Raw genomic sequence first — 23566 nt, forward strand, 5'->3', positions numbered from 1 at the left:
AATAAATCAACTCAAGTTATGGGAAAAAAATGCCAACATGGCACTGCCATATTTATTATTGAAGTCACAAAGTGCATTACTTTTTTTAACATGCCTCAAAACAACAGCTTGGAATTTTGGACATGCTCTCCCTGAGAGCATGCGAAGGTTGAGGTGAGGGGTAGCGGGGGTGTATATTGTAGCGTCCTGGAAGTTAGTGCTGCAAGGGGTTCTGGGTATTTGTCCTGTCGTGTTTATGTTGTGTTACGGTGCGGATGTTCTCCCGAAATGTGTTTGTCATTCTTGTTTGGTGTGGGTCCACAGTGTGGCGCATATTTGTAACAGTGTTAAAGTTGTTTATACGTCCACCCTCAGTGTGACCTGTATGGCTGTTGACCAAGTATGCGTGCATTCACTTGTGTGTGAAAAGCCGTGGATATTATGTGATTGGGCCGGCACGCAAAGGCAGTGCCTTTAAGGTTTATTGGCGCTCTGTACTTCTCCCTACGTCCGTGTTTTTAAAAAGTCATACATTTTACTTTTTGAAACCGATACCGATAATTTCCGATATTACATTTTAAAGCATTTATCGGCCGATAATATCGGCAGTCCGATATCATCGGACATCTCTAATTACAGATAATTATAAAGTGTTTTTCAAGTGCTTGCTGCCACAAAGAAAAACAAACAAATGCTACTTGATCATGTCATGCTAACGCCTGGTCTATGTTAGTATGTTGCTAGACTGGACCAACGAGAATGACGGTTGTTTAGGGTCATGCAAACTACAAGTTGCTTATAAAAGCATCCAACTTCTGCTCCCCAAAAAAAGATTGCGATGGTGTAAGAGGGCAAAAGGAAGGCACAATGTTCCTTTGTGGATTCATTTAGTGGCAGGCAACACGGTTCACTGAATGTTAGGCCACACGACCATCAACTGTTCAAGAATTCAGTTGCATTGTGTTCAAAAGGATTGCTGGTCTTAGAATGGAATGCAAAGGTAAGAAGAATAAGCAAACTAAACAAAGATAATATGGAATAGGCTTCAAAATCCAAAAACATCCTCCTACTAGTCTGCAGCATTGTCTGCCGCCGGAAGACCAAATGTTTCCCGATTGAATGTCCATAAAAAGGCTCACTCTTTCATCCGTCCGGTCCATCTACTTGGACAGCTCTGTGGAAAGCCAGTCCAGTCCTTCATACAGCCCGGTGCCTTGGGTGGCGCAGGTGGACTCAATGTGCCACTGTGGGGGATGCAATGAGGAAAGTGAGGAGAAGGATGCTTTCTGCACTGGGAGTCTGGAGTGACTTACAGCTTTGCTGCGGAGGACGTTGAGACGCAGTTTGTCTGAGAGCTCGCTGACTGACAGGGCGTTGGGGAGGTCCTGTTTGTTGGCGAAGACCAGCAGAACGGCGTCGCTCAACTCCTGCTCCTGCAACTGCAAGCACAAACACAGGACTTGACAACACCAAATGTCACCGTGCGAGTCATTTGAAGGTGCAGCGTCATCCCGCCTCATAGGAATGTCATCTTCTCGGACTTGTTAGACCAGTGTTTTTCAACCTTTTTTGAGCCAAGGCACATTTTGTTCATGAAAAAATACAGAGGCACACCACCAGCAGAAAAGGTTAAAAAATGAAACTCCACCAGGTTGTCGTGCCTTATTTTGAGTTTGTTGTTTCCTGTTTGTCGTGCTTTAGTTCCTGTCTTGCGCTGTTATTTTGGTGACCCTTCCTGTTTTGTTGGCGTTTACCTGTAGCAGCTTCACGCCTTCCTTTGAGTGCTATTGCCCACACCTGCTTTGTTTTCGCAATCAACACTATTTTAAGTTGTGCGTACGCTATCTTTCTTTGTGGGGACATTGTTAAGTTAAAGTTAAAGTACCAATGATTGTCACACACACTAGGTGTGGTGAAATTTGTCCTCTGCATTTGACCCATCACCCTTTATCACCCCCTGGGAGGTGAGGGGAGCAGTTTTTCTCCTGGTGCTTTTTTTTCGATAAGTCATAAAAAAAATATCAAAAATGTTCGCTATCTACCGATATAAAACACTTATATTTAGGGGTGTAACGGTACACAAAAATTTCGGTTCGGTACGTACCTCGGTTTAGAGGTCACGGTTCGGTTCATTTTTGGTACAGTAAGAAAACAACAAAATATACATTTTTTGGTCATTTATTTACCAAATTTGTAAACAATGGCTTTATCCTTTTAACATTGGGAACACTATAATAATTCTGCCCACGTTAATCAACATTAAACTGCCTCAAGTTGTTGCTCAGATTAAATAAAATGGCAAAACTTTCCTTCTACATATAAAAAGTGCAACATTAAACAGTTTCAAGTCAACTCATCATGCTTAATGTATTACAGCATTTGGGAAGCCTGTGGTTGATTTTTATTATGTAAATGTTATATTTTTATCAACATGTGATAGCAGGGACCCTGCCATTCAAAACGCGGCTGCTCCATTACTAATGATTAATGTAACTATAGCTGAAAAAATGGTACAATAGCAATAGGAGAGACTATTTATCCCTGAACACCATGGAGTTTATGTAGGCTTAATGATGCAGTTACATTATTATATCAACTATCAGAGACAGAAACTCTTCATTTAACATAATGTCCTTTTTTGCTGCTTCAACACAGCTCAATCAACACAGAAAAGGGTAAAGTGAAATAACAGACAGACAGGGCTTTGCTGTCCATAACACACACACACCGCAAAATGAGCTAACGTTACGCTAAAAGCGAATTAGCCTTCACCTCAAGGACTGCGAGCGAGCTGAGCTGCCTTTTACATTTCTAGAAGGTCAACGGGCTCATAGTGATGTTACTAGTAGTTGACTGGGAGGTGTTTATTATAATTTGGGGAGAGTCCGCTGCCTGTTGATTACCTGCTAAACGCTAAGCACTGACTACATGCGCTCTGAATACGCACTGCTGATTGGCGGTTACCGCTCTGTTTGTAACCAATCAGATGGTTGTGTGGGTGGGACAATGCTGGGTGCTGTGTAGAGTACTGACAGACAGAGGCAGAAGGAAGCGGAGGCGGCTACTTAATATTTTCGTGTGGAAACTCGTTCGGTACACCTCCGAACCGAACCGAAACCCCCGTACCGAAACGGTTCAATACAAATACACGTACCGTTACACCCCTACTTATATTGTGATAAAGTTTCCATCCATATCGCCCAGCCCTACGAGTACCTACATGTTTTATTCTTTAAAATGTGTTAATACATGTTTGATGCACATTTAAGGCTTGAACCTGGATTGCTGTTGACCAACATTGAGCTTGTGTTTATTTGCCATTTCTTCTGACAGCGGGGATTTTACTGAATTTTCAAAATAACTGGATACTACAACCTGAATATTCTCACTGACTATAAGTCTACCTTTAAAAATATATGAATTCTTAGTTTTGAGTTGCATACATACCATCTTTGAGAGCTCATCTGCAGCCTCGTTCACTCTTTGTCGGTCATTGCTGTCCACTACAAAGATGAGGCCCTGCCAGATAAAAGCAATATTGACATAGTTAGCTAATTGTATGCTTCCACGTTCATAAAAGTAAATAATCATTCGATCTATAATTTGCACAACAAAACATAAAAAGGAAGTTTAACATGAGCATTGAGCTAGCTGCACACATACAGTACAGGCCAAAAGTTTGGGCACACCTTCTCATTCCCAACACAAGTGATTGACCCAACCCCTTTAATAAAGCAAGAAATTCCACTAATCAACCCTGATAAGGCACACCTGTGAAGTGAAAACCATTTCAGGTTTGAAGCTCATGGAGAGAATGCCAAGAGTATGCAAAGCAGTAATCAGAGCAAAGGGTGATTATTTTGAAGAAACTAGAATATAAAACATGTTTTCAGTTATTTCACCTTTATTTGTTAAGTACATAACTCCACACGTGTTCATTCATAGCTTTGATGTGACAATCTACAATGTAAATAGTCATGAAAATAAAGAAAACACATTGAAATGAGAAGGTGTATCCACACTTTTGGCCTGTACTGTATATAGTAGACATAGCGTGTGGTGTTTTAACTGAACACACTGAGATCACATGCTTTAAATGACTGGTGTGGTGAGTAACAACATTTAAGTGAGACAAACACATGACTAATCAGAGTATACATCGCTTTGTCTGAGACTTTGGTTTGATTAGCCCCAATACCTGTGTGTTCTGGAAATAATGCCTCCACATTAGCCATTATACCTGTGTGTTCTGGAAATAATGCCTCCACATTAGCCATAATACCTGTGTGTTCTGGAAATAATGCCTCCACATTAGCCATAATACCTGTGTGTTCTGGAAATAATGCCTCCACATTAGCCATAATACCTGTGTGTTCTGGAAATAATGCCTCCACATTAGCCATTATACCTGTGTGTTCTGGAAATAATGCCTCCACATTAGCCATAATACCTGTGTGTTCTGGAAATAATGCCTCCACATTAGCCATAATACCTGTGTGTTCTGGAAATAATGCCTCCACATTAGCCATAATACCTGTGTGTTCTGGAAATAATGCCTCCACATTAGCCATAATACCTGTGTGTTCTGGAAATAATGCCTCCACATTAGCCATTATACCTGTGTGTTCTGGAAATAATGCCTCCACATTAGCCATAATACCTGTGTGTTCTGGAAATAATGCCTCCACATTAGCCATAATACCTGTGTGTTCTGGAAATAATGCCTCCACATTAGCCATAATACCTGTGTGTTCTGGAAATAATGCCTCCACATTAGCCATTATACCTGTGTGTTCTGGAAATAATGCCTCCACATTAGCCATAATACCTGTGTGTTCTGGAAATAATGCCTCCACATTAGCCATAATACCTGTGTGTTCTGGAAATAATGCCTCGCACTGCTGATTGGCTGTTACTGCTCTGCGTGTAACCAATCAGATGGTTGTGTGGGAGGGACAATGCTGGGTGCTAAAGAGACGTACTGACAGAGGCTGAGGCAGAACTAAGCGGAGTTTACACTTTACCTGTGTGTTCTGGAAATAATGCCTCCGCAGGGGGCTGTTCTTGTCCTGACCGCCCACATCCCAGACTGTGAAACTGATGTTATTATACTCTACGGTCTCCACGTTGAAACCTGTCCAAGGAGGAAATAAAAATAAAAGGTAAACGAGGTTGTGTACAATCAGAAGCAATATTAATTAGCATTGAGGTGATGACAAAGTCCCCATGTCTTACCAATAGTGGGGATGGTTGTTACGATTTCGCCGAGCTTCAGTTTGTATAAGATGGTGGTTTTCCCGGCAGCATCTAGTCCGACTAGGGACGGGAATGTTGAGAAACGACAAGTTACAACACGGGAGGATGACAACATGTCAGATATTACATAATAAAACAAAGATAGACATTACAACTTGCTTTTTTTTCAAAACAGGGATGCTAACAATATATTATGGTTAGGGCCTCGTCTAGTCCCTAAATAGCTTTTGTTTTGCTCGGTAGAAACCGAATCAATTCATTTTGCCTTTGAACATGACATTTTTTCTTAATTTTGTTTTTTAATGTTATACCCCTGCCCTAAAAATACTTTCACAAACTGTGGGGTTTTTAAAAAAAAATGGAAACTGGCATGGAAAAACAATGTCAAAAATGACTACTATGTCGCCTAAGTTCTACATAATATTGCACAAGACAATTAATTGGAAACTATTTTGTTGAAAATAAGGCAAAGTATGTAGATGTGTAAAAGAAGAGTTGAAAATAAGGCAGAATATGTAGATATCTTCCAGAGTTAAAAAATAAATAAGTAGATATGTTTCAAAGAAGAGTTAAAAATAAGGCAGAATATGTAGATATGTTTCAAAGTGAAAAATAAATATGTAGATATGTTTCAAAGAGTTAAAAATAAATATGTAGAGGTTTCAAAGAAGAGTTAAATAATTGTTTCAAAGAAGAGTTAAATTATTTAATTTACTTCCCTGCGACAGCAGAGAAAAACGTCGAATTCCAGTCGACAAACTGCCTTTAAAAATTAACTCATTTGTTTATTGACTCTTGACTATTTTACCACTTTTACGCCACTAAAGTAAACTTTACTATGTTGTCCGTCAATTGGGAGCCCTTGTTTATGTATTTTTTTCAAACTTTAACATGTGAAAACGACGAGGCTTCGAGCAAGCTAGCAAGTAGCTAAGCTAAGCTAACCGTCAAAACAACGCTTTTTTTAAACTCACCCATCAAAATCCTCATTTGTTTTTTGCCAGAAAGTCTTTCGAAGGCTGTCGATAATGTCAGCCCCATGATTGGAGTGTGGTGTGTGATTGTTTGGGTAAAAGGTGGATGTTAAAGCCCCGTACAAAGCGTTGAGGTTGTTTCACCAGGAGACTCCAAGTGGCCCTGGCTGCGAGTAACCCCTGGCTGCAGCCCGCAGATCGAGGAGGGGCTTATTTTCCCTCAATGTGGGCGGGTCTCAACGTTGAGCCCGCGGGCTCCATCTGGTGGCGGAGATCCGGCACAGCACAATGACTTAATATGGAAAAAGGTTCATGTATTTGATAGACTTAGACATTCCTACTTTTAACTTGTCAAATGTGTTGTTTTTTTTTTACCATGAATATATATATATATATATATATATATATATATATATATATATATATATATATATATATATATATATATATATATATATATATATATATATATATATATATATATAAACCATAGCATTTACCATGAAAAAAAAGAATTATATATAAACCATAGCATTTCCATAAGAGTATAGACACATATTATTTTGCACACTCAATTATATTAGCTAAGTCAAATAAACCAAAGACAGAAGACTTTGCATCATTGATTTTATTTTTCACCCCAGGTTAAAAATGTTTGATCTGTAAAGGAAAAAAAAAATGTTGTAGCCTAGCCAAATACATTCCTTAAGCTTCCATAAATGTTTAACAATGGCAAGTATCAAGGTATTGTTCTGGCCCATAACAAGCAACCCTGTTCCCTGTTTCCAGTTCTGTTCATTTTCCACTGTCTAGAAAGGAAACAGATTGCCGTTCTTATAGGCACAATAACAATGCAAGATGTAAAACTAAGGTAATTGAAATAAGTGGAGGAATTACGCTTTAGTCTAGCAATAGTTGACTACAAGACTAATTAATCACATGACCTCTCACCTGTAGCCCTCCTAGCTCCTTGCCTCGTTACAGGGCGGAAGTGGACCCCAGTCACAGCTGTGCTACAGGCCAAATCAGCTTTGCTCCATCGTGACGTAGTGGGCCACGTCCAACAAGGCAGAGGAGGCTTTGGCCTTGGAACCGTAACTCCTCTCTGGCAAAAGGCATCTGCAACCGAACGTCGAACTATGGTTGTAGAGGAAGTGCGTCGTCAGGAGGAAACAGCCAGACGTTCCAAAGCTGCAACACAAGCCAAACAGGGACGCTGGACAAGGTGGGAGGGTGTTGAAAGGAAAAAACTCACATGGAGCGAACTTTGGGGCATGGAATCCAACAGGCTGAGTTTCATTGTTCGAGCAACATATGATGCGCTACCATCTCCCATAAACCTGCAACAATGGTTTGGAAAGGACCCATCCTGTCCCCTGTGTACAACCCCAGCAACACTCAAGCACATAATGGTTGGCTGTAGAACCAGCCTCACTCAAGGCAGATATACGTGGAGACATAACCAGGTCCTCAGATGTCTAGCTGACAAACTTGAGTGCAGGAGGATATCCATCAACGCCCAACCCATCAACAACCAGGATGTGTGCCGACACCTACCAGCGTTTGTTCGGGAGGGGGAAAAGCTGAAGACAAGACCTTCAAATCCTGATCTAAGCCCGTTGAATGCAGCCAGGGACTGGCAGATGCGAGTCGACTTAGATCAGAGGCTAATTTTCCCCCCGGCGATCGCAACGACCACCCTGCGTCCAGACCTCGTCCTATGGTCTGAAACCTCCCATATTGTCTATATCATTGAACTGACAGTTCCGTGGGAGGATGCCATCGAAGAAGCATATGAACGCAAGAAGCTGCGGTACTCCAACCTTGCAGCTGAGGCACAGGACAGAGGCTGGAGGGTAAGGGTGCGCCCAGTGGAGGTGGGCTGTAGGGGCTTTGTAGCTAGCACAACAGCAAAGCTCCTTAGGGAGGTTGGAGTCAGGGGGCAGGCTCACAGACAGGCCATTAAAGAGCTGGCCAACACAGCAGAGAGGACGAGCCATTGGTTGTGGTTGAGGAGGAGTGACACCAGCTGGGCTGCTAAGGCTAACACCTAATGGGACACACACACCCAGGGATTTGATCACCCTGGGGTGGGCCCTTCCTCAGCAGAGGGTGTCTTGTGGTAAGCCGGGCCGAAACACCCCGTGACGCTGGGGCACACAACTGAAGATGTGTCCCAATGGTGGAAAAGCCTCCCAGCAGTGTCACCTAGCCTCACTTAGGTATGCGGTCAGGTGCAAGCCTGGCTCAGGGAGGAGGACGCCCCTGCCATGCAGAGTCCCCAGGGATTGTACCAACTAGTCCTTTCAACAAATTATGCACACTCAATTATATTAGCTAAGTCAAATAAACCAAAGACAGAAGACTTTGCATCATTGATTTTATTTTTCACCCCAGGTTAAAAATGTTTGATCTGTAAAGGAAAAAAAAAATGTTGTAGCCTAGCCAAATACATTCCTTAAGCTTCCATAAATGTTTAACAATGGCAAGTATCAAGGTATTGTTCTGGCCCATAACAAGCAACCCTGTTCCCTGTTTCCAGTTCTGTTCATTTTCCACTGTCTAGAAAGGAAACAGATTGCCGTTCTTATAGGCACAATAACAATGCAAGATGTAAAACTAAGGTAATTGAAATAAGTGGAGGAATTACGCTTTAGTCTAGCAATAGTTGACTACAAGACTAATTAATCACATGACCTCTCACCTGTAGCCCTCCTAGCTCTCGTCGCCGTTTTCTGTCCTGCAATCGGTCTTCTTCAGACCTTAGTGATTTAATGACAACATACATTCACTATGAAAACATTCATGTTGGTCTGTTGACCGTGAGTAAAACATTTTTTTTGTGATTTGTGATATTCAAAGCACTTACGGCATGGGGAAGTTCTGCAGGAGAGCGAGACACCACCATCTCCTCATTTGCAGCATGTTTTCATTTGAAGAAGGAAATGCAGGAAGATGTTAATATCAGAATCAGAATAGTTTTATTGCCATTGTTTGAGAACGGGTTCACAAACTAGGAATTTTTCTTGGTGCAAACGTGCGACATAAAACACATATAACACATATTCCATCCATCCATCCATTTTCTACCGCTTATTCCCTTCGGGGTCGCGAGGGGCGCTGGAGCCTATCTCAGCTACAATTGGGCGGAAGGCGGGGTACACCCTGGACAAGTCGCCACCTCATCGCAGAGATGTTAATATGTTGTAAAAAAAATAACACCTTGTACACTAAGCATAATGTGTCACGATGTACACATACCTCTCTGAAATCACAATTGGCCCCCATTACAATGTACAGAGTGTACTGTAAGCCAAGAGGTACTGCTTAATATAATGGCAGGCGTATTCCCAAGGATACATTTTTTTCAATACAAATGAATGTGGTTTTAATGTAGCAAGCAAACATTTTGACAGACAACAGCAATGCTATAACATGCTGATTTGGTCTTACCATCAAAACAAACACGCCACTGTTGTTGGAGCACCCTTGCTTTGTTAGGCCCTGAGGTGTGAACAATGTATTTTAATAAAAGTATGGCAAGAAAATAGTAAAAAGTTAGCAAATGCTATTATGTAATGTCTCACCTGGACATCATTCACACCAAGCTCTCTCCAGGGGCCAGAAGAGAGGCTGTGAGCAACATGTCTGTACAAATAATAAACGAAATAAAAGTCACTCAACTTCAATCAACTTTTGATTGAAAAGCGCGCATAAACGCTTGGAACAAAGCCTGAACTGAATAAGGAAGAGGTTGGAACTTCAAATCAAAAAGTTTTGGCTCTATTTTGCACATCATTCAAATGAGAAATGTGACATTTCACACTTGATTTTATTTTTCGGTTGTTGCTTTCTACACTAGTAAATGATGACAGTGAGCAGAGACCTCATGGAGACTTCCCTAGTCTCCACAAGTTTTCAGCACACACAGCATACTGGGGACAGAAACTCCAAGACAGCCAGGAACAACTGGTAAAGTTAACTATTGTGCCACTGTGGTTATCTATGAATGTCACTCATATAATCATACATGTATAAAGACTTTGTTTTCTTCCACTAGCTGTCTCATGTCTTGGAGAGATGAGAGTAGAACCAGTCTATTCAGGTTTTTAGGGCACCTCCTGGACAGTGGTAGTTCTGTTTTAAACCACTTGTCCTTTGTTTGTTTTAATTAATGGTTCTGTTTTTATTTGATCTAAAATATTCCATTCCATATTCCAACTATTTTGATTCCTTAAACAGATGGAAACAGAACTATTTATCTTTTTTGAGACGGGCAGTTCTGTTTAAGCCTGTTATGAAAACTTTTTGATTTGAAGTTCCAACCTCTTCCTTATTCAGTTCAGGCTTTGTTCCAAGCGTTTATGCGCGCTTTTCAATCAAAAGTTGATTGAAGTTGAGTGACTTTTATTTGGCTTATTATTTGTACAGACATGTTGCTCACAGCCTCTCTTCTGGCCCCTGGAGAGAGCTTGGTGTGAATGATGTCCAGGTGAGACATTACATAATAGCATTTGCTAACTTTTCACTATTTTCTTGCCATACTTTTATTAAAATACATTGTTCACACCTCAGGGCCTAACAAAGCAAGGGTGCTCCAACAACAGTGGCGTGTTTGTTTTGATGGTAAGACCAAATCAGCATGTTATAGCATTGCTGTTGTCTGTCAAAATGTTTGCTTGCTACATTAAAACCACATTCATTTGTATTGAAAAAAATGTATCCTTGGGAATACGCCTGCCATTATATTAAGCAGTACCTCTTGGCTTACAGTACACTCTGTACATTGTAATGGGGGCCAATTGTGATTTCAGAGAAGTATGTGTACATCGTGACACATTATGCTTAGTGTACAAGGTGTTATTTTTTTTACAACATATTAACATCTCTGCGATGAGGTGGCGACTTGTCCAGGGTGTACCCCGCCTTCCGCCCAATTGTAGCTGAGATAGGCTCCAGCGCCCCTCGCGACCCCAAAGGGAATAAGCGGTAGAAAATGGATGGATGGATGGATATTAACATCTTCCTGCATTTCCTTCTTCAAAGGAAAACATGCTGCAAATGAGGAGATGGTGGTGTCTCGCTCTCCTGCAGAACTTCCCCATGCCGTAAGTGCTTTGAATATCACAAATCACAAAAAAAATGTTTTACTCACGGTCAACAGACCAACATGAATGTTTTCATAGTGAATGTATGTTGTCATTAAATCACTAAGGTCTGAAGAAGACCGATTGCAGGACAGAAAACGGCGACGAGTGCAAGGAGGGCTACAGGTGAGAGGTCATGTGATTAATTAGTCTTGTAGTCAACTATTGCTAGACTAAAGCGTAATTCCTCCACTTATTTCAATTACCTTAGTTTTACATCTTGCATTGTTATTGTGCCTATAAGAACGGCAATCTGTTTCCTTTCTAGACAGTGGAAAATGAACAGAACTGGAAACAGGGAACAGGGTTGCTTGTTATGGGCCAGAACAATACCTTGATACTTGCCATTGTTAAACATTTATGGAAGCTTAAGGAATGTATTTAGCTAGGCTACAACATTTTTTTTTCTTTACAGATCAAACATTTTTAGCCTAGGGTGAAAAATAAAATCAATGATGCAAAGTCTTCTGTCTTTGGTTTATTTGACTTAGCTAATATAATTGAGTGTGCAAAATAATATGTGTCTATACTCTTATGGAAATGCTATGGTTTATATATATTTTTTTTAAAATTGTTTTTTCATGGTAAAAAAAATAAATTTGACAAGTTACAAGTAGGAATGTCTAAGTCTATCAAATACATGAACCTTTTTCCATACTATGGTTTATATATATTTTTTTTTAATTGTTTTTTCATGGTAAAAAAAATACATTTGACAAGGTTTTTTTTTGCAAATATTTCTATTGAATTTTACAGTTAAAATCACATTTAACAGTCATACTTTGGTCACGCAAAACCTTCATACAATCGCACATCCACTCATACCCACTCACATGCACACTTGAGGAGAGAGGTGCACTTAAACTTTAACAATTCAAGGTTTACAGTATAAACAGTATTAGAAAAGATACCCAGATTTTGTATGTATATATATATATATATATATATATATATATATATATATATATATATATATATATATATATCCATCCATCCCGCTCTGGCTCAGGATCAGCTACAGGCTATCCAGACCATAGTGGATGAACATTCCTCGGCATCAAGGATCCTCAGGAAGTGATCCCAAGATCACCTCTCGAGGACCTCTCCACCGTTCACACTTAAAAAAGAAAAGGAAAGTCACAGAAGTTGATCAGATGTAAAACAATACAAAATAAAAAGACACAAAAAATAAATAAATAAACAAGCAAGTAAACCGTGGCAAGGCCATATCAGAAGTAACAAAAAAACACAATAATAGTGTAGGATCAATACAGAAAATAATGAAGATAATAAAAAAGGAATAAAACTACAAAAAAGATGGCAGATACATTTGACAAGTTAAAAGTAGGAATGTCTAAGTCTATCAAATACATGAACCTTTTTTCATACTATGGTTTATATATATATATATATATTTTTTTAATTGTTTTTTCATGGTAAAAAAAATACATTTGACAAGTTAAAAGTAGCTTTATTGACGTTTGAGAATGTGTGCTGCCGGATCTCCGCCACCAGATGGAGCCCGCGGGCTCAACGTTGAGACCCGCCCACATTGAGGGAAAATAAGCCCCTCCTCGATCTGCGGGCTGCAGCCAGCAAGTGGCCCTGGCTGCAGCCCGCCTTTTGATGCGGACGTAGTGCACGGCCTCACTGGGACTGATCCGCAAAGTGTAGACTAAGTAGCAGGCTATTAGGACACCTGTGGAGCAATCAGTGTCAAGTTGTGTATCCACACCCGCTAGCGCAAATCCCAACCCAGACCTGTTCTGCCCAGACCTGTTCTGCCCAGACCGGCGTGGCAGTGCACAGCAACCCTTCCCTCCCCCGCAGCGAAGGCCAACACCTTTACGCCATCGATGATGCCGACGAGGGAGGACACGCCGAAATCTGGCATCCCAAAGTTGTAGAAATAAACTGAACATTCACACAAAGAACATCAAATGGTTTGAGTCACATTAGGCACAGTATCTGCAAAATACAATGAAGAATTCAGCCTTCTACTAATATACTGCAGTTATGCTCGATTTCCCAAAACCGTTAGAAACTTAGAAATGTCCAAAACGGGAATTGTCACGAGTTTTGATGGGCCGATAACAAATTTTGCTGGACGATATGTTGTCCCATAAATTGTTGCCGAAAAACGGCAATATTGTCAGCAATATTTGGAGACCAAATTACGCACGATAATGCAAATATTCCTTTCAAATGTAATAAACTTTGATTTATTAGTTGTTTTTCTTAACCATAATTAGAAGTTCAGTAACTTTAAAGTGTCTTCAAGAAATAAAACTATCTTGTCAATCGGACAAATAGAACAGACAAGCCATTGTCATGTCTGCTCGCGGAAAAACAAAAATCGTAATCTACGATTTGACTCCCTCGAATGGCCTTGACGCAGGAGCAGGCTGTTCTGAAAACATCCCCGAGGACACCTCAATGATGGACGCTTTTGACCTCCCTCCCTCCTCAACGACACCTGGAGTCGAACTTTTGCTTGCATGCAGAACGGCCCCAGGCCTATGGACACTACATTCACACACCCAAGACAATGGGCATATACACGCACACCCCCCCCCCCACCCCCACCCCCGCTTGATTCCCCTTCGGAGTGATGTACGGCTGGCAGCGCTTCATAGCAGCAGTCGACCTCCAGGGCCCCAACTCCCCCCTCTCTGTTGCGAGTTGTCGTGATTAAATGTAACATGTTTATGTGTGCATGGCATGGAGGTTTACCTTTTTCCCACCTTTTTACGGGGCACCTCGTGGCGACCTATCAGCGTTCCTGTACTGTAACCCTGTACACTGTTTGTTTGTCTAATTTTGAATGGGTTTGTGCTGAAAACATAGTTTCGTTTTACTTGTTGCAATGACAATAAAGACCTATCCTAATTATCCCAATCTCTATTAGCTAAAATTCTACTTCAGTAAATATTGAAGAGCTTAGGTACAGGTGGTTTTACTTCCCAACAAATCATTGGTCCATGTCAATGTTTACACACGAGACGCCCAAATATTATCACAGCACTTTCTTTGTGATAAGCCAGGCTCTCTGAGTGTGTGTAAGCTTGCGCTCTTGCCGTCCGCCACAAAGATTGTGGATTACAGACAAGAGGATTCACTCCGTGCGTCTAATTTTGCTATTGAATAAAAACGCTCAGTTGCTGAGAGCGATGCACAGAGTGAACCCTCTTGCACCCTGATTGGAAGCGAGAGACTCACGCGGACGTGGCGACTTATCGATGACGAGACAACCCTTTTCCCGCTCCATTCAGTAGCAGTGCAGTTCAGACAGAAAAAGTGTCCGTTTTTGAGCAGTGTAGGCTCTTTGCTCCAATTAGTGCACCCTGGTTCAAGCCCCGCAGGACGACACATCCAGCCAAGAGTTTTTTTATACAGGTCTTGTATTGGATCTCGGGGGTTACCCACATATGCGGTCCTCTCCAAGGTTTCTCATAGTCATTCACATTGACGTCTCACTGGGGTGGGTTTTCCTTGCCCGTATGTGGGCTCTGTACCGAGGATGTCGTTGTGGCTTGTACAGCTCTTTGAGACACTTGTGATTTAGGGCTATATAAATAAACATTGATTGAATTGTACAGGTCAAGCTAATGAAGGCTCTACTACAACTTGTGGTATCTAAAAGGTCTCACTGTCATTCTCCATGAAGATCTGCGGCAGGTATGTGAAGCCACTTCCAGGGTCCAAAGGGGGTCCGCAGTGCGCATGTTCGCCAGGTACTTGCATGTTTATGATGGATCTTATATTCAACCTGTAGAGGCAATCAAGAAGAAACTAGGTGTACTTGTGTACAAAGACAAATGAATCTTGAAGGTATACCTCTGAAATTGTTCTATAACGTCGAACTTTTCAATCAAGATTGTGGACGGCCGTGCCATAGCGATGATGTCATCGGTCACCCTGAGATTTTTGGTAGAAGTCATGTCCCCCAACGCATGACAAAATTTTACCGCAGAGTCTTACCATGAGGAGAAAATGCCACGGATGACCTGCTGGCTCGCTTTCCAACAGTCTGGTCCTTCGTAACGACAGTCCAGTCCCCCGCAGGCCAGCAAGCAGAGGAGTTTGGGCGGGATGGCCTTCACCAGGTTTTCCCGGGCTTGGGAGTAAGCGGCCCGAGGGAAGGGGACATGCTGGGTCAAGGTCTGCATCCTGGACTGGGAGAACCACATCAGCCTATTCTCAAGTGTAAGTTTGAAATGGAACACTCACCTGTCTGCTTGATTGACATGAATGAGTCCAATGAACAGGTAAAGCAAAGTAGACGTAAGGGCGATGGAGAAGTGTACACACACACATGGGAGTTGACCCAGATCCACTAAGCCTGATTAGCTGTCATAAATGCTTTAGACCAATTAAATAGTGCTTATATTGAAAACACTGTATCCATGTCCTCGTTATCAGTCACACAATTCTACTGTAGTTTTGCTTCACTTTCCTTATTCAGCTACAGGACTAATAATCTAGGATGCGGTGTTGTTAAAGTAAAGTTGTCACACACACGAGGTGTGGTCAAATTATTCTCTGCATTTGACCCATCACCCTTGATCATCGGCGGTCACTCGAACAAGTATGACGTGTATCCCTTAATGGAGGATGCCTGTGCGTGACTTAGTTTAACCTGGGTACACTGGTGCACAGACAGCCACCACACGATCCTTGACAGAATCGGGTCAGGGTCCAGTGGCATGGAGTCCAAGACGACTGGGGACCCTTTTCTGCTGCAGCCTTCTTCCGCCATCGCAGCCCTTGTGGTAGTTCTTAAATCTTCCGCCTGCTCCGCCGTTGAGGTCTTCACCGTATCGCTGGCTAGGGGGCTGTCAGGTACTAGGCCTTTGCCAAGGGCCACCCCGGGTAACAGTAGTAAAGGGGTTAACCTCCTAGTGCCCCAAGACCCCCATAGAGGAGATACCCTTGATCACCCCTACACAACTATATTTAGATGAATAGTTGTATCTGACCATGTCAATCAAAATTAAACGTTATCTTTTGTAAATACATTCTTAATTTCATTTTCTTTGTTTTTGTAAAATGTTATTGAGCACAAAATTGTTCTCTGGAAATATGTATGTATGATGTGGAACTAAATATGACATACTCAAACTGAATCCACACTTTTCTTAGTTGTGTGTATTAACTTGACGTAAGAATTGATGGCAAAAGATTTTTCTTCCTTTCAAAAACAATTTCCAAACAAATACATTACGAATAACAATCAGGTAATGCACGTAAAAATATTTTTGCAAACCATTTGACATCAGTGACTTGAATTATCTGGAACTGCAGGCATGATATATTTATATATTTGTAAAGATTACAGATAGAGATGTCCGATAATGGCTTTTTTGCCGATATTGTCCAACTCTTAATTACCGATTCCGATATCAACCGATACCGTTACATACAGTCGTGGAATTAACACATTTTTATGCCTAATGTTATTGTGATGCCCCGCTGGATGCATTAAACAATGTAACAAGGTTTTCCAAAATAAATCAACTCAAGTTATGGGAAAAAAATGCCAACATGGCACTGCCATATTTATTATTGAAGTCACAAAGTGCATTACTTTTTTTAACATGCCTCAAAACAACAGCTTGGAATTTGGGACACGCTCTCCCTGAGAGAGCATGAGGAGGTTGAGGTGGGGGATAGCGGGGGTGTATATTGTAGCGTCCCGGAAGTTAGTGCTGCAAGGGGTTCTGGGTATTTGTCCTGTCGTGTTTATGTTGTGTTACGGTGCGGATGTTCTCCCGAAGTGTGTTTGTCATTCTTGTTTGGTGTGGGTCCACAGTGTGGCGCATATTTGTAACAGTGCTAAAAGTTGTTTATACGGCCACCCTCAGTGTGACCTGTATGGCTGTTGACCAAGTATGCGTGCATTCACTTGTGTGTGTGAAAAGCTGTGGATATTATGTGATTGGGCCGGCACGCAAAGGCAGTGCCTTTAAGGTTTATTGGCACTCTGTACTTCTCCCTACGTCCGTGTTTTTAAAAAGTCATAAATTTTACTTTTTGAAACCGATACCGATAATTTCCGATATTACATTTTAAAGCATTTATCGGCCGATAATATCGGCAGTCCGATATCATCGGACATCTCTAATTACAGATAATTATAAAGTGTTTTTCAAGTGCTTGCTGCCACAAAGAAAAACAAACAAATGCTACTTGATCATGTCATGCTAACGCCTGGTCTATGTTAGTATGTTGCTAGACTGGACCAACGAGAATGACGGTTGTTTAGGGTCATGCAAACTACAAGTTGCTTATAAAAGCATCCAACTTCTGCTCCCCAAAAAAAGATTGCGATGGTGTAAGAGGGCAAAAGGAAGGCACAATGTTCCTTTGTGGATTCATTTAGTGGCAGGCAACACGGTTCACTGAATGTTAGGCCACACGACCATCAACTGTTCAAGAATTCAGTTGCATTGTGTTCAAAAGGATTGCTGGTCTTAGAATGGAATGCAAAGGTAAGAAGAATAAGCAAACTAAACAAAGATAATATGGAATAGGCTTCAAAATCCAAAAACATCCTCCTACTAGTCTGCAGCATTGTCTGCCGCCGGAAGACCAAATGTTTCCCGATTGAATGTCCATAAAAAGGCTCACTCTTTCATCCGTCCGGTCCATCTACTTGGACAGCTCTGTGGAAAGCCAGTCCAGTCCTTCATACAGCCCGGTGCCTTGGGTGGCGCAGGTGGACTCAATGTGCCACTGTGGGGGATGCAATGAGGAAAGTGAGGAGAAGGATGCTTTCTGCACTGGGAGTCTGGAGTGACTTACAGCTTTGCTGCGGAGGACGTTGAGACGCAGTCTGTCTGAGAGCTCGCTGACTGACAGGGCGTTGGGGAGGTCCTGTTTGTTGGCGAAGACCAGCAGAACGGCGTCGCTCAACTCCTGCTCCTGCAACTGCAAGCACAAACACAGGACTTGACAACACCAAATGTCACCGTGCGAGTCATTTGAAGGTGCAGCGTCATCCCGCCTCATAGGAATGTCATCTTCTCGGACTTGTTAGACCAGTGTTTTTCAACCTTTTTTGAGCCAAGGCACATTTTGTTCATGAAAAAATACAGAGGCACACCACCAGCAGAAAAGGTTAAAAAATGAAACTCCACCAGGTTGTCGTGCCTTATTTTGAGTTTGTTGTTTCCTGTTTGTCGTGCTTTAGTTCCTGTCTTGCGCTGTTATTTTGGTGACCCTTCCTGTTTTGTTGGCGTTTACCTGTAGCAGCTTCACGCCTTCCTTTGAGTGCTATTGCCCACACCTGCTTTGTTTTCGCAATCAACACTATTTTAAGTTGTGCGTACGCTATCTTTCTTTGTGGGGACATTGTTAAGTTAAAGTTAAAGTACCAATGATTGTCACACACACTAGGTGTGGTGAAATTTGTCCTCTGCATTTGACCCATCACCCTTTATCACCCCCTGGGAGGTGAGGGGAGCAGTTTTTCTCCTGGTGCTTTTTTTTCGATAAGTCATAAAAAAATATCAAAAATGTTCGCTATCTACCGATATAAAACACTTATATTTAGGGGTGTAACGGTACACAAAAATTTCGGTTCGGTACATACCTCGGTTTAGAGGTCACGGTTCGGTTCATTTTTGGTACAGTAAGAAAACAACAAAATATAAATTTTTTGGTCATTTATTTACCAAATTTGTAAACAATGGCTTTATCCTTTTAACATTGGGAACACTATAATAATTCTGCCCACGTTAATCAACATTAAACTGCCTCAAGTTGTTGCTCAGATTAAATAAAATGGCAAAACTTTCCTTCTACATATAAAAAGTGCAACATTAAACAGTTTCAAGTCAACTCATCATGCTTAATTTATTACAGCATTTGGGAAGCCTGTGGTTGATTTTTATTATGTAAATGTTATATTTTTATCAACATGTGATAGCAGGGACCCTGCCATTCAAAACGCGGCTGCTCCATTACTAATGATTAATGTAACTATAGCTGAAAAAATGGTACAATAGCAATAGGAGAGACTATTTATCCCTGAACACCATGGAGTTTATGTAGGCTTAATGATGCAGTTACATTATTATATCAACTATCAGAGACAGAAACTCTTCATTTAACATAATGTCCTTTTTTGCTGCTTCAACACAGCTCAATCAACACAGAAAAGGGTAAAGTGAAATAACAGACAGAGAGGGCTTTGCTGTCCATAACACACACACACCGCAAAATGAGCTAACGTTACGCTAAAAGCGAATTAGCCTTCACCTCAAGGACTGCGAGCGAGCTGAGCTGCCTTTTACATTTCTAGAAGGTCAACGGGCTCATAGTGATGTTACTAGTAGTTGACTGGGAGGTGTTTATTATAATTTGGGGAGAGTCCGCTGCCTGTTGATTACCTGCTAAACGCTAAGCACTGACTACATGCGCTCTGAATACGCACTGCTGATTGGCGGTTACCGCTCTGTTTGTAACCAATCAGATGGTTGTGTGGGTGGGACAATGCTGGGTGCTGTGTAGAGTACTGACAGACAGAGGCAGAAGGAAGCGGAGGCGGCTACTTAATATTTTCGTGTGGAAACTCGTTCGGTACACCTCCGAACCGAACCGAAACCCCCGTACCGAAACGGTTCAATACAAATACACGTACCGTTACACCCCTACTTATATTGTGATAAAGTTTCCATCCATATCGCCCAGCCCTACGAGTACCTACATGTTTTATTCTTTAAAATGTGTTAATACATGTTTGATGCACATTTAAGGCTTGAACCTGGATTGCTGTTGACCAACATTGAGCTTGTGTTTATTTGCCATTTCTTCTGACAGCGGGGATTTTACTGAATTTTCAAAATAACTGGATACTACAACCTGAATATTCTCACTGACTATAAGTCTACCTTTAAAAATATATGAATTCTTAGTTTTGAGTTGCATACATACCATCTTTGAGAGCTCATCTGCAGCCTCGTTCACTCTTTGTCGGTCATTGCTGTCCACTACAAAGATGAGGCCCTGCCAGATAAAAGCAATATTGACATAGTTAGCTAATTGTATGCTTCCACGTTCATAAAAGTAAATAATCATTCGATCTATAATTTGCACAACAAAACATAAAAAGGAAGTTTAACATGAGCATTGAGCTAGCTGCACACATACAGTACAGGCCAAAAGTTTGGGCACACCTTCTCATTCCCAACACAAGTGATTGACCCAACCCCTTTAATAAAGCAAGAAATTCCACTAATCAACCCTGATAAGGCACACCTGTGAAGTGAAAACCATTTCAGGTTTGAAGCTCATGGAGAGAATGCCAAGAGTATGCAAAGCAGTAATCAGAGCAAAGGGTGATTATTTTGAAGAAACTAGAATATAAAACATGTTTCCAGTTATTTCACCTTTATTTGTTAAGTACATAACTCCACACGTGTTCATTCATAGCTTTGATGTGACAATCTACAATGTAAATAGTCATGAAAATAAAGAAAACACATTGAAATGAGAAGGTGTATCCACACTTTTGGCCTGTACTGTATATAGTAGACATAGCGTGTGGTGTTTTAACTGAACACACTGAGATCACATGCTTTAAATGACTGGTGTGGTGAGTAACAACATTTAAGTGAGACAAACACATGACTAATCAGAGTATACATCGCTTTGTCTGAGACTTTGGTTTGATTAGCCCCAATACCTGTGTGTTCTGGAAATAATGCCTCCACATTAGCCATTATACTTGTGTGTTCTGGAAATAATGCCTCCACATTAGCCATAATACCTGTGTGTTCTGGAAATAATGCCTCCACATTAGCCATAATACCTGTGTGTTCTGGAAATAATGCCTCCACATTAGCCATTATACCTGTGTGTTCTGGAAATAATGCCTCCACATTAGCCATAATACCTGTGTGTTCTGGAAATAATGCCTCCACATTAGCCATAATACCTGTGTGTTCTGGAAATAATGCCTCCACATTAGCCATAATACCTGTGTGTTCTGGAAATAATGCCTCGCACTGCTGATTGGCTGTTACTGCTCTGCGTGTAACCAATCAGATGGTTGTGTGGGAGGGACAATGCTGGGTGCTAAAGAGACGTACTGACAGAGGCTGAGGCAGAACTAAGCGGAGTTTACACTTTACCTGTGTGTTCTGGAAATAATGCCTCCGCAGGGGGCTGTTCTTGTCCTGACCGCCCACATCACAGACTGTGAAACTGATGTTCTTATACTCTACGGTCTCCACGTTGAAACCTGTCCAAGGAGGAAATAAAAATAAAAGGTAAACGAGGTTGTGTACAATCAGAAGCAATATTAATTAGCATTGAGGTGATGACAAAGTCCCCATGTCTTACCAATAGTGGGGATGGTTGTTACGATTTCGCCGAGCTTCAGTTTGTATAAGATGGTGGTTTTCCCGGCAGCATCTAGTCCGACTAGGGACGGGAATGTTGAGAAATGACAAGTTACAACACGGGAGGATGACAACATGTCAGATATTACATAATAAAACAAAGATAGACATTACAACTTGCTTTTTTTTCAAAACAGGGATGCTAACAATATATTATGGTTAGGGCCTCGTCTAGTCCCTAAATAGCTTTTGTTTTGCTCGGTAGAAACCGAATCAATTCATTTTGCCTTTGAACATGACATTTTTTCTTAATTTTGTTTTTTAATGTTATACCCCTGCCCTAAAAATACTTTCACAAACTGTGGGGTTTTTAAAAAAAATGGAAACTGGCATGGAAAAACAATGTCAAAAATGACTACTCTGTCGCCTAAGTTCTACATAATATTGCACAAGACAATTAATTGGAAACTATTTTGTTGAAAATAAGGCAAAGTATGTAGATGTGTAAAAGAAGAGTTGAAAATAAGGCAGAATATGTAGATATCTTCCAGAGTTAAAAAATAAATAAGTAGATATGTTTCAAAGAAGAGCTAAAAATAAGGCAGAATATGTAGATGTTTCAAAGTGAAAAATAAATATGTAGATATGTTTCAAAGAGTTAAAAATAAATATGTAGAGGTTTCAAAGAAGAGTTAAATAATTGTTTCAAAGAAGAGTTAAATTATTATTTAATTTACTTCCCTGCGACAGCAGAGAAAAACGTCGAATTCCAGTCGACAAACTGCCTTTAAAAATTAACTCATTTGTTTATTGACTCTTGACTATTTTACCACTTTTACGCCACTAAAGTAAACTTTACTATGTTGTCCGTCAATTGGGAGCCCTTGTTTATGTATTTTTTTCAAACTTTAACATGTGAAAACGACGAGGCTTCGAGCAAGCTAGCAAGTAGCTAAGCTAAGCTAACCGTCAAAACAACGCTTTTTTTAAACTCACCCATCAAAATCCTCATTTGTTTTTTGCCAGAAAGTCTTTCGAAGGCTGTCGATAATGTCAGCCCCATGATTGGAGTGTGGTGTGTGATTGTTTGGGTAAAAGGTGGATGTTAAAGCCCCGTACAAAGCGTTGAGGTTGTTTCACCAGGAGACTCCAAGTGGCCCTGGCTGCGAGTAACCCCTGGCTGCAGCCCGCAGATCGAGGAGGGGCTTATTTTCCCTCAATGTGGGCGGGTCTCAACGTTGAGCCCGCGGGCTCCATCTGGTGGCGGAGATCCGGCACAGCACAATGACTTAATATGGAAAAAGGTTCATGTATTTGATAGACTTAGACATTCCTACTTTTAACCCTCCTATTGACCTCGATTTTTGCCTACACCATCGTTCCTCAGGGGTCACATAGACCCCAGAGATGTAAAGCTCTATAAGTTGTTGTGTGTGGGAGTAAGACACATGATCCAATTGACTTTTTTGTGCTCCCAAGTCTTCTGAACACAGAGAAGTCAACTCTGAGTCGATCTGACCATCATACACTGAATTATTGTTGTTTGAATACCGTTTGGTGTCAAATTTGACCGTTTTTTATTGATTTTTTGGCACACTACGCCCCCCCCCCCAGATAACCTCCCAGTGGTAAACCACTTATTTGTGCTCCTAGGTCCCCTGAACACAAAGAAACAAATTGTGAGTCAATCCAACCATCTTAGACCGAGTTATCGCAGTTTGAATACTGTTAGGCGGCCATCATTGAATGTGACCGAATTGTATTAATTGTATGGTGTTGTTGTTGTTGTTGTTTTTTGCCATTTAGATTGCACTTAGTCAGGCTTCTACCCTAAGACCAGCTATAGCTCTTAGGGTCATGGAAG

General features: G+C 41.2%; 3 protein-coding genes across 4 annotated transcripts; all 3 read right to left on the reverse strand.

Moving 5' to 3' along the window:
- Positions 1–16: 16 nt before the first annotated feature.
- On the reverse strand, positions 17–6411 carry LOC133646081 (ADP-ribosylation factor 4-like). The gene is made up of 6 exons (XM_062041076.1): positions 6210–6411; positions 5215–5295; positions 5004–5113; positions 3427–3498; positions 1293–1418; positions 17–1223 (listed from the first exon to the last, which is right to left on the reverse strand). Exons 1-6 carry the CDS (start codon positions 6274–6276, stop codon positions 1140–1142), a joined length of 540 nt encoding a protein of 179 aa, XP_061897060.1. The 5' UTR covers positions 6277–6411; the 3' UTR covers positions 17–1139.
- On the reverse strand, positions 17–22893 carry LOC133646072 (ADP-ribosylation factor 4-like). 2 transcript variants are annotated; one of them, XR_009825223.1, is made up of 7 exons: positions 22699–22893; positions 21704–21784; positions 21493–21602; positions 20294–20365; positions 18161–18286; positions 17227–18091; positions 17–360 (listed from the first exon to the last, which is right to left on the reverse strand). XR_009825223.1 is itself a non-coding variant. In XM_062041068.1 (6 exons), exons 1-6 carry the CDS (start codon positions 22763–22765, stop codon positions 18008–18010), a joined length of 540 nt encoding a protein of 179 aa, XP_061897052.1. In that variant the 5' UTR covers positions 22766–22893; the 3' UTR covers positions 16880–18007. The 2 variants fall into 2 exon arrangements, 1 of the variants encoding a protein (XP_061897052.1); XM_062041068.1 differs by lacking the exon at positions 17–360 and having other exon boundaries at positions 16880–18091.
- On the reverse strand, positions 12150–15672 carry LOC133646071 (protein tyrosine phosphatase domain-containing protein 1-like). The gene is made up of 5 exons (XM_062041066.1): positions 15587–15672; positions 15338–15526; positions 15194–15274; positions 15007–15125; positions 12150–13270 (listed from the first exon to the last, which is right to left on the reverse strand). Exons 2-5 carry the CDS (start codon positions 15523–15525, stop codon positions 13095–13097), a joined length of 564 nt encoding a protein of 187 aa, XP_061897050.1. The 5' UTR covers position 15526; positions 15587–15672; the 3' UTR covers positions 12150–13094.
- Positions 22894–23566: the final 673 nt, after the last annotated feature.

The sequence above is a fragment of the Entelurus aequoreus genome, linkage group LG03 (genome assembly GCF_033978785.1).
Source record: "Entelurus aequoreus isolate RoL-2023_Sb linkage group LG03, RoL_Eaeq_v1.1, whole genome shotgun sequence".
Lineage (NCBI taxonomy): Eukaryota > Metazoa > Chordata > Actinopteri > Syngnathiformes > Syngnathidae > Entelurus > Entelurus aequoreus.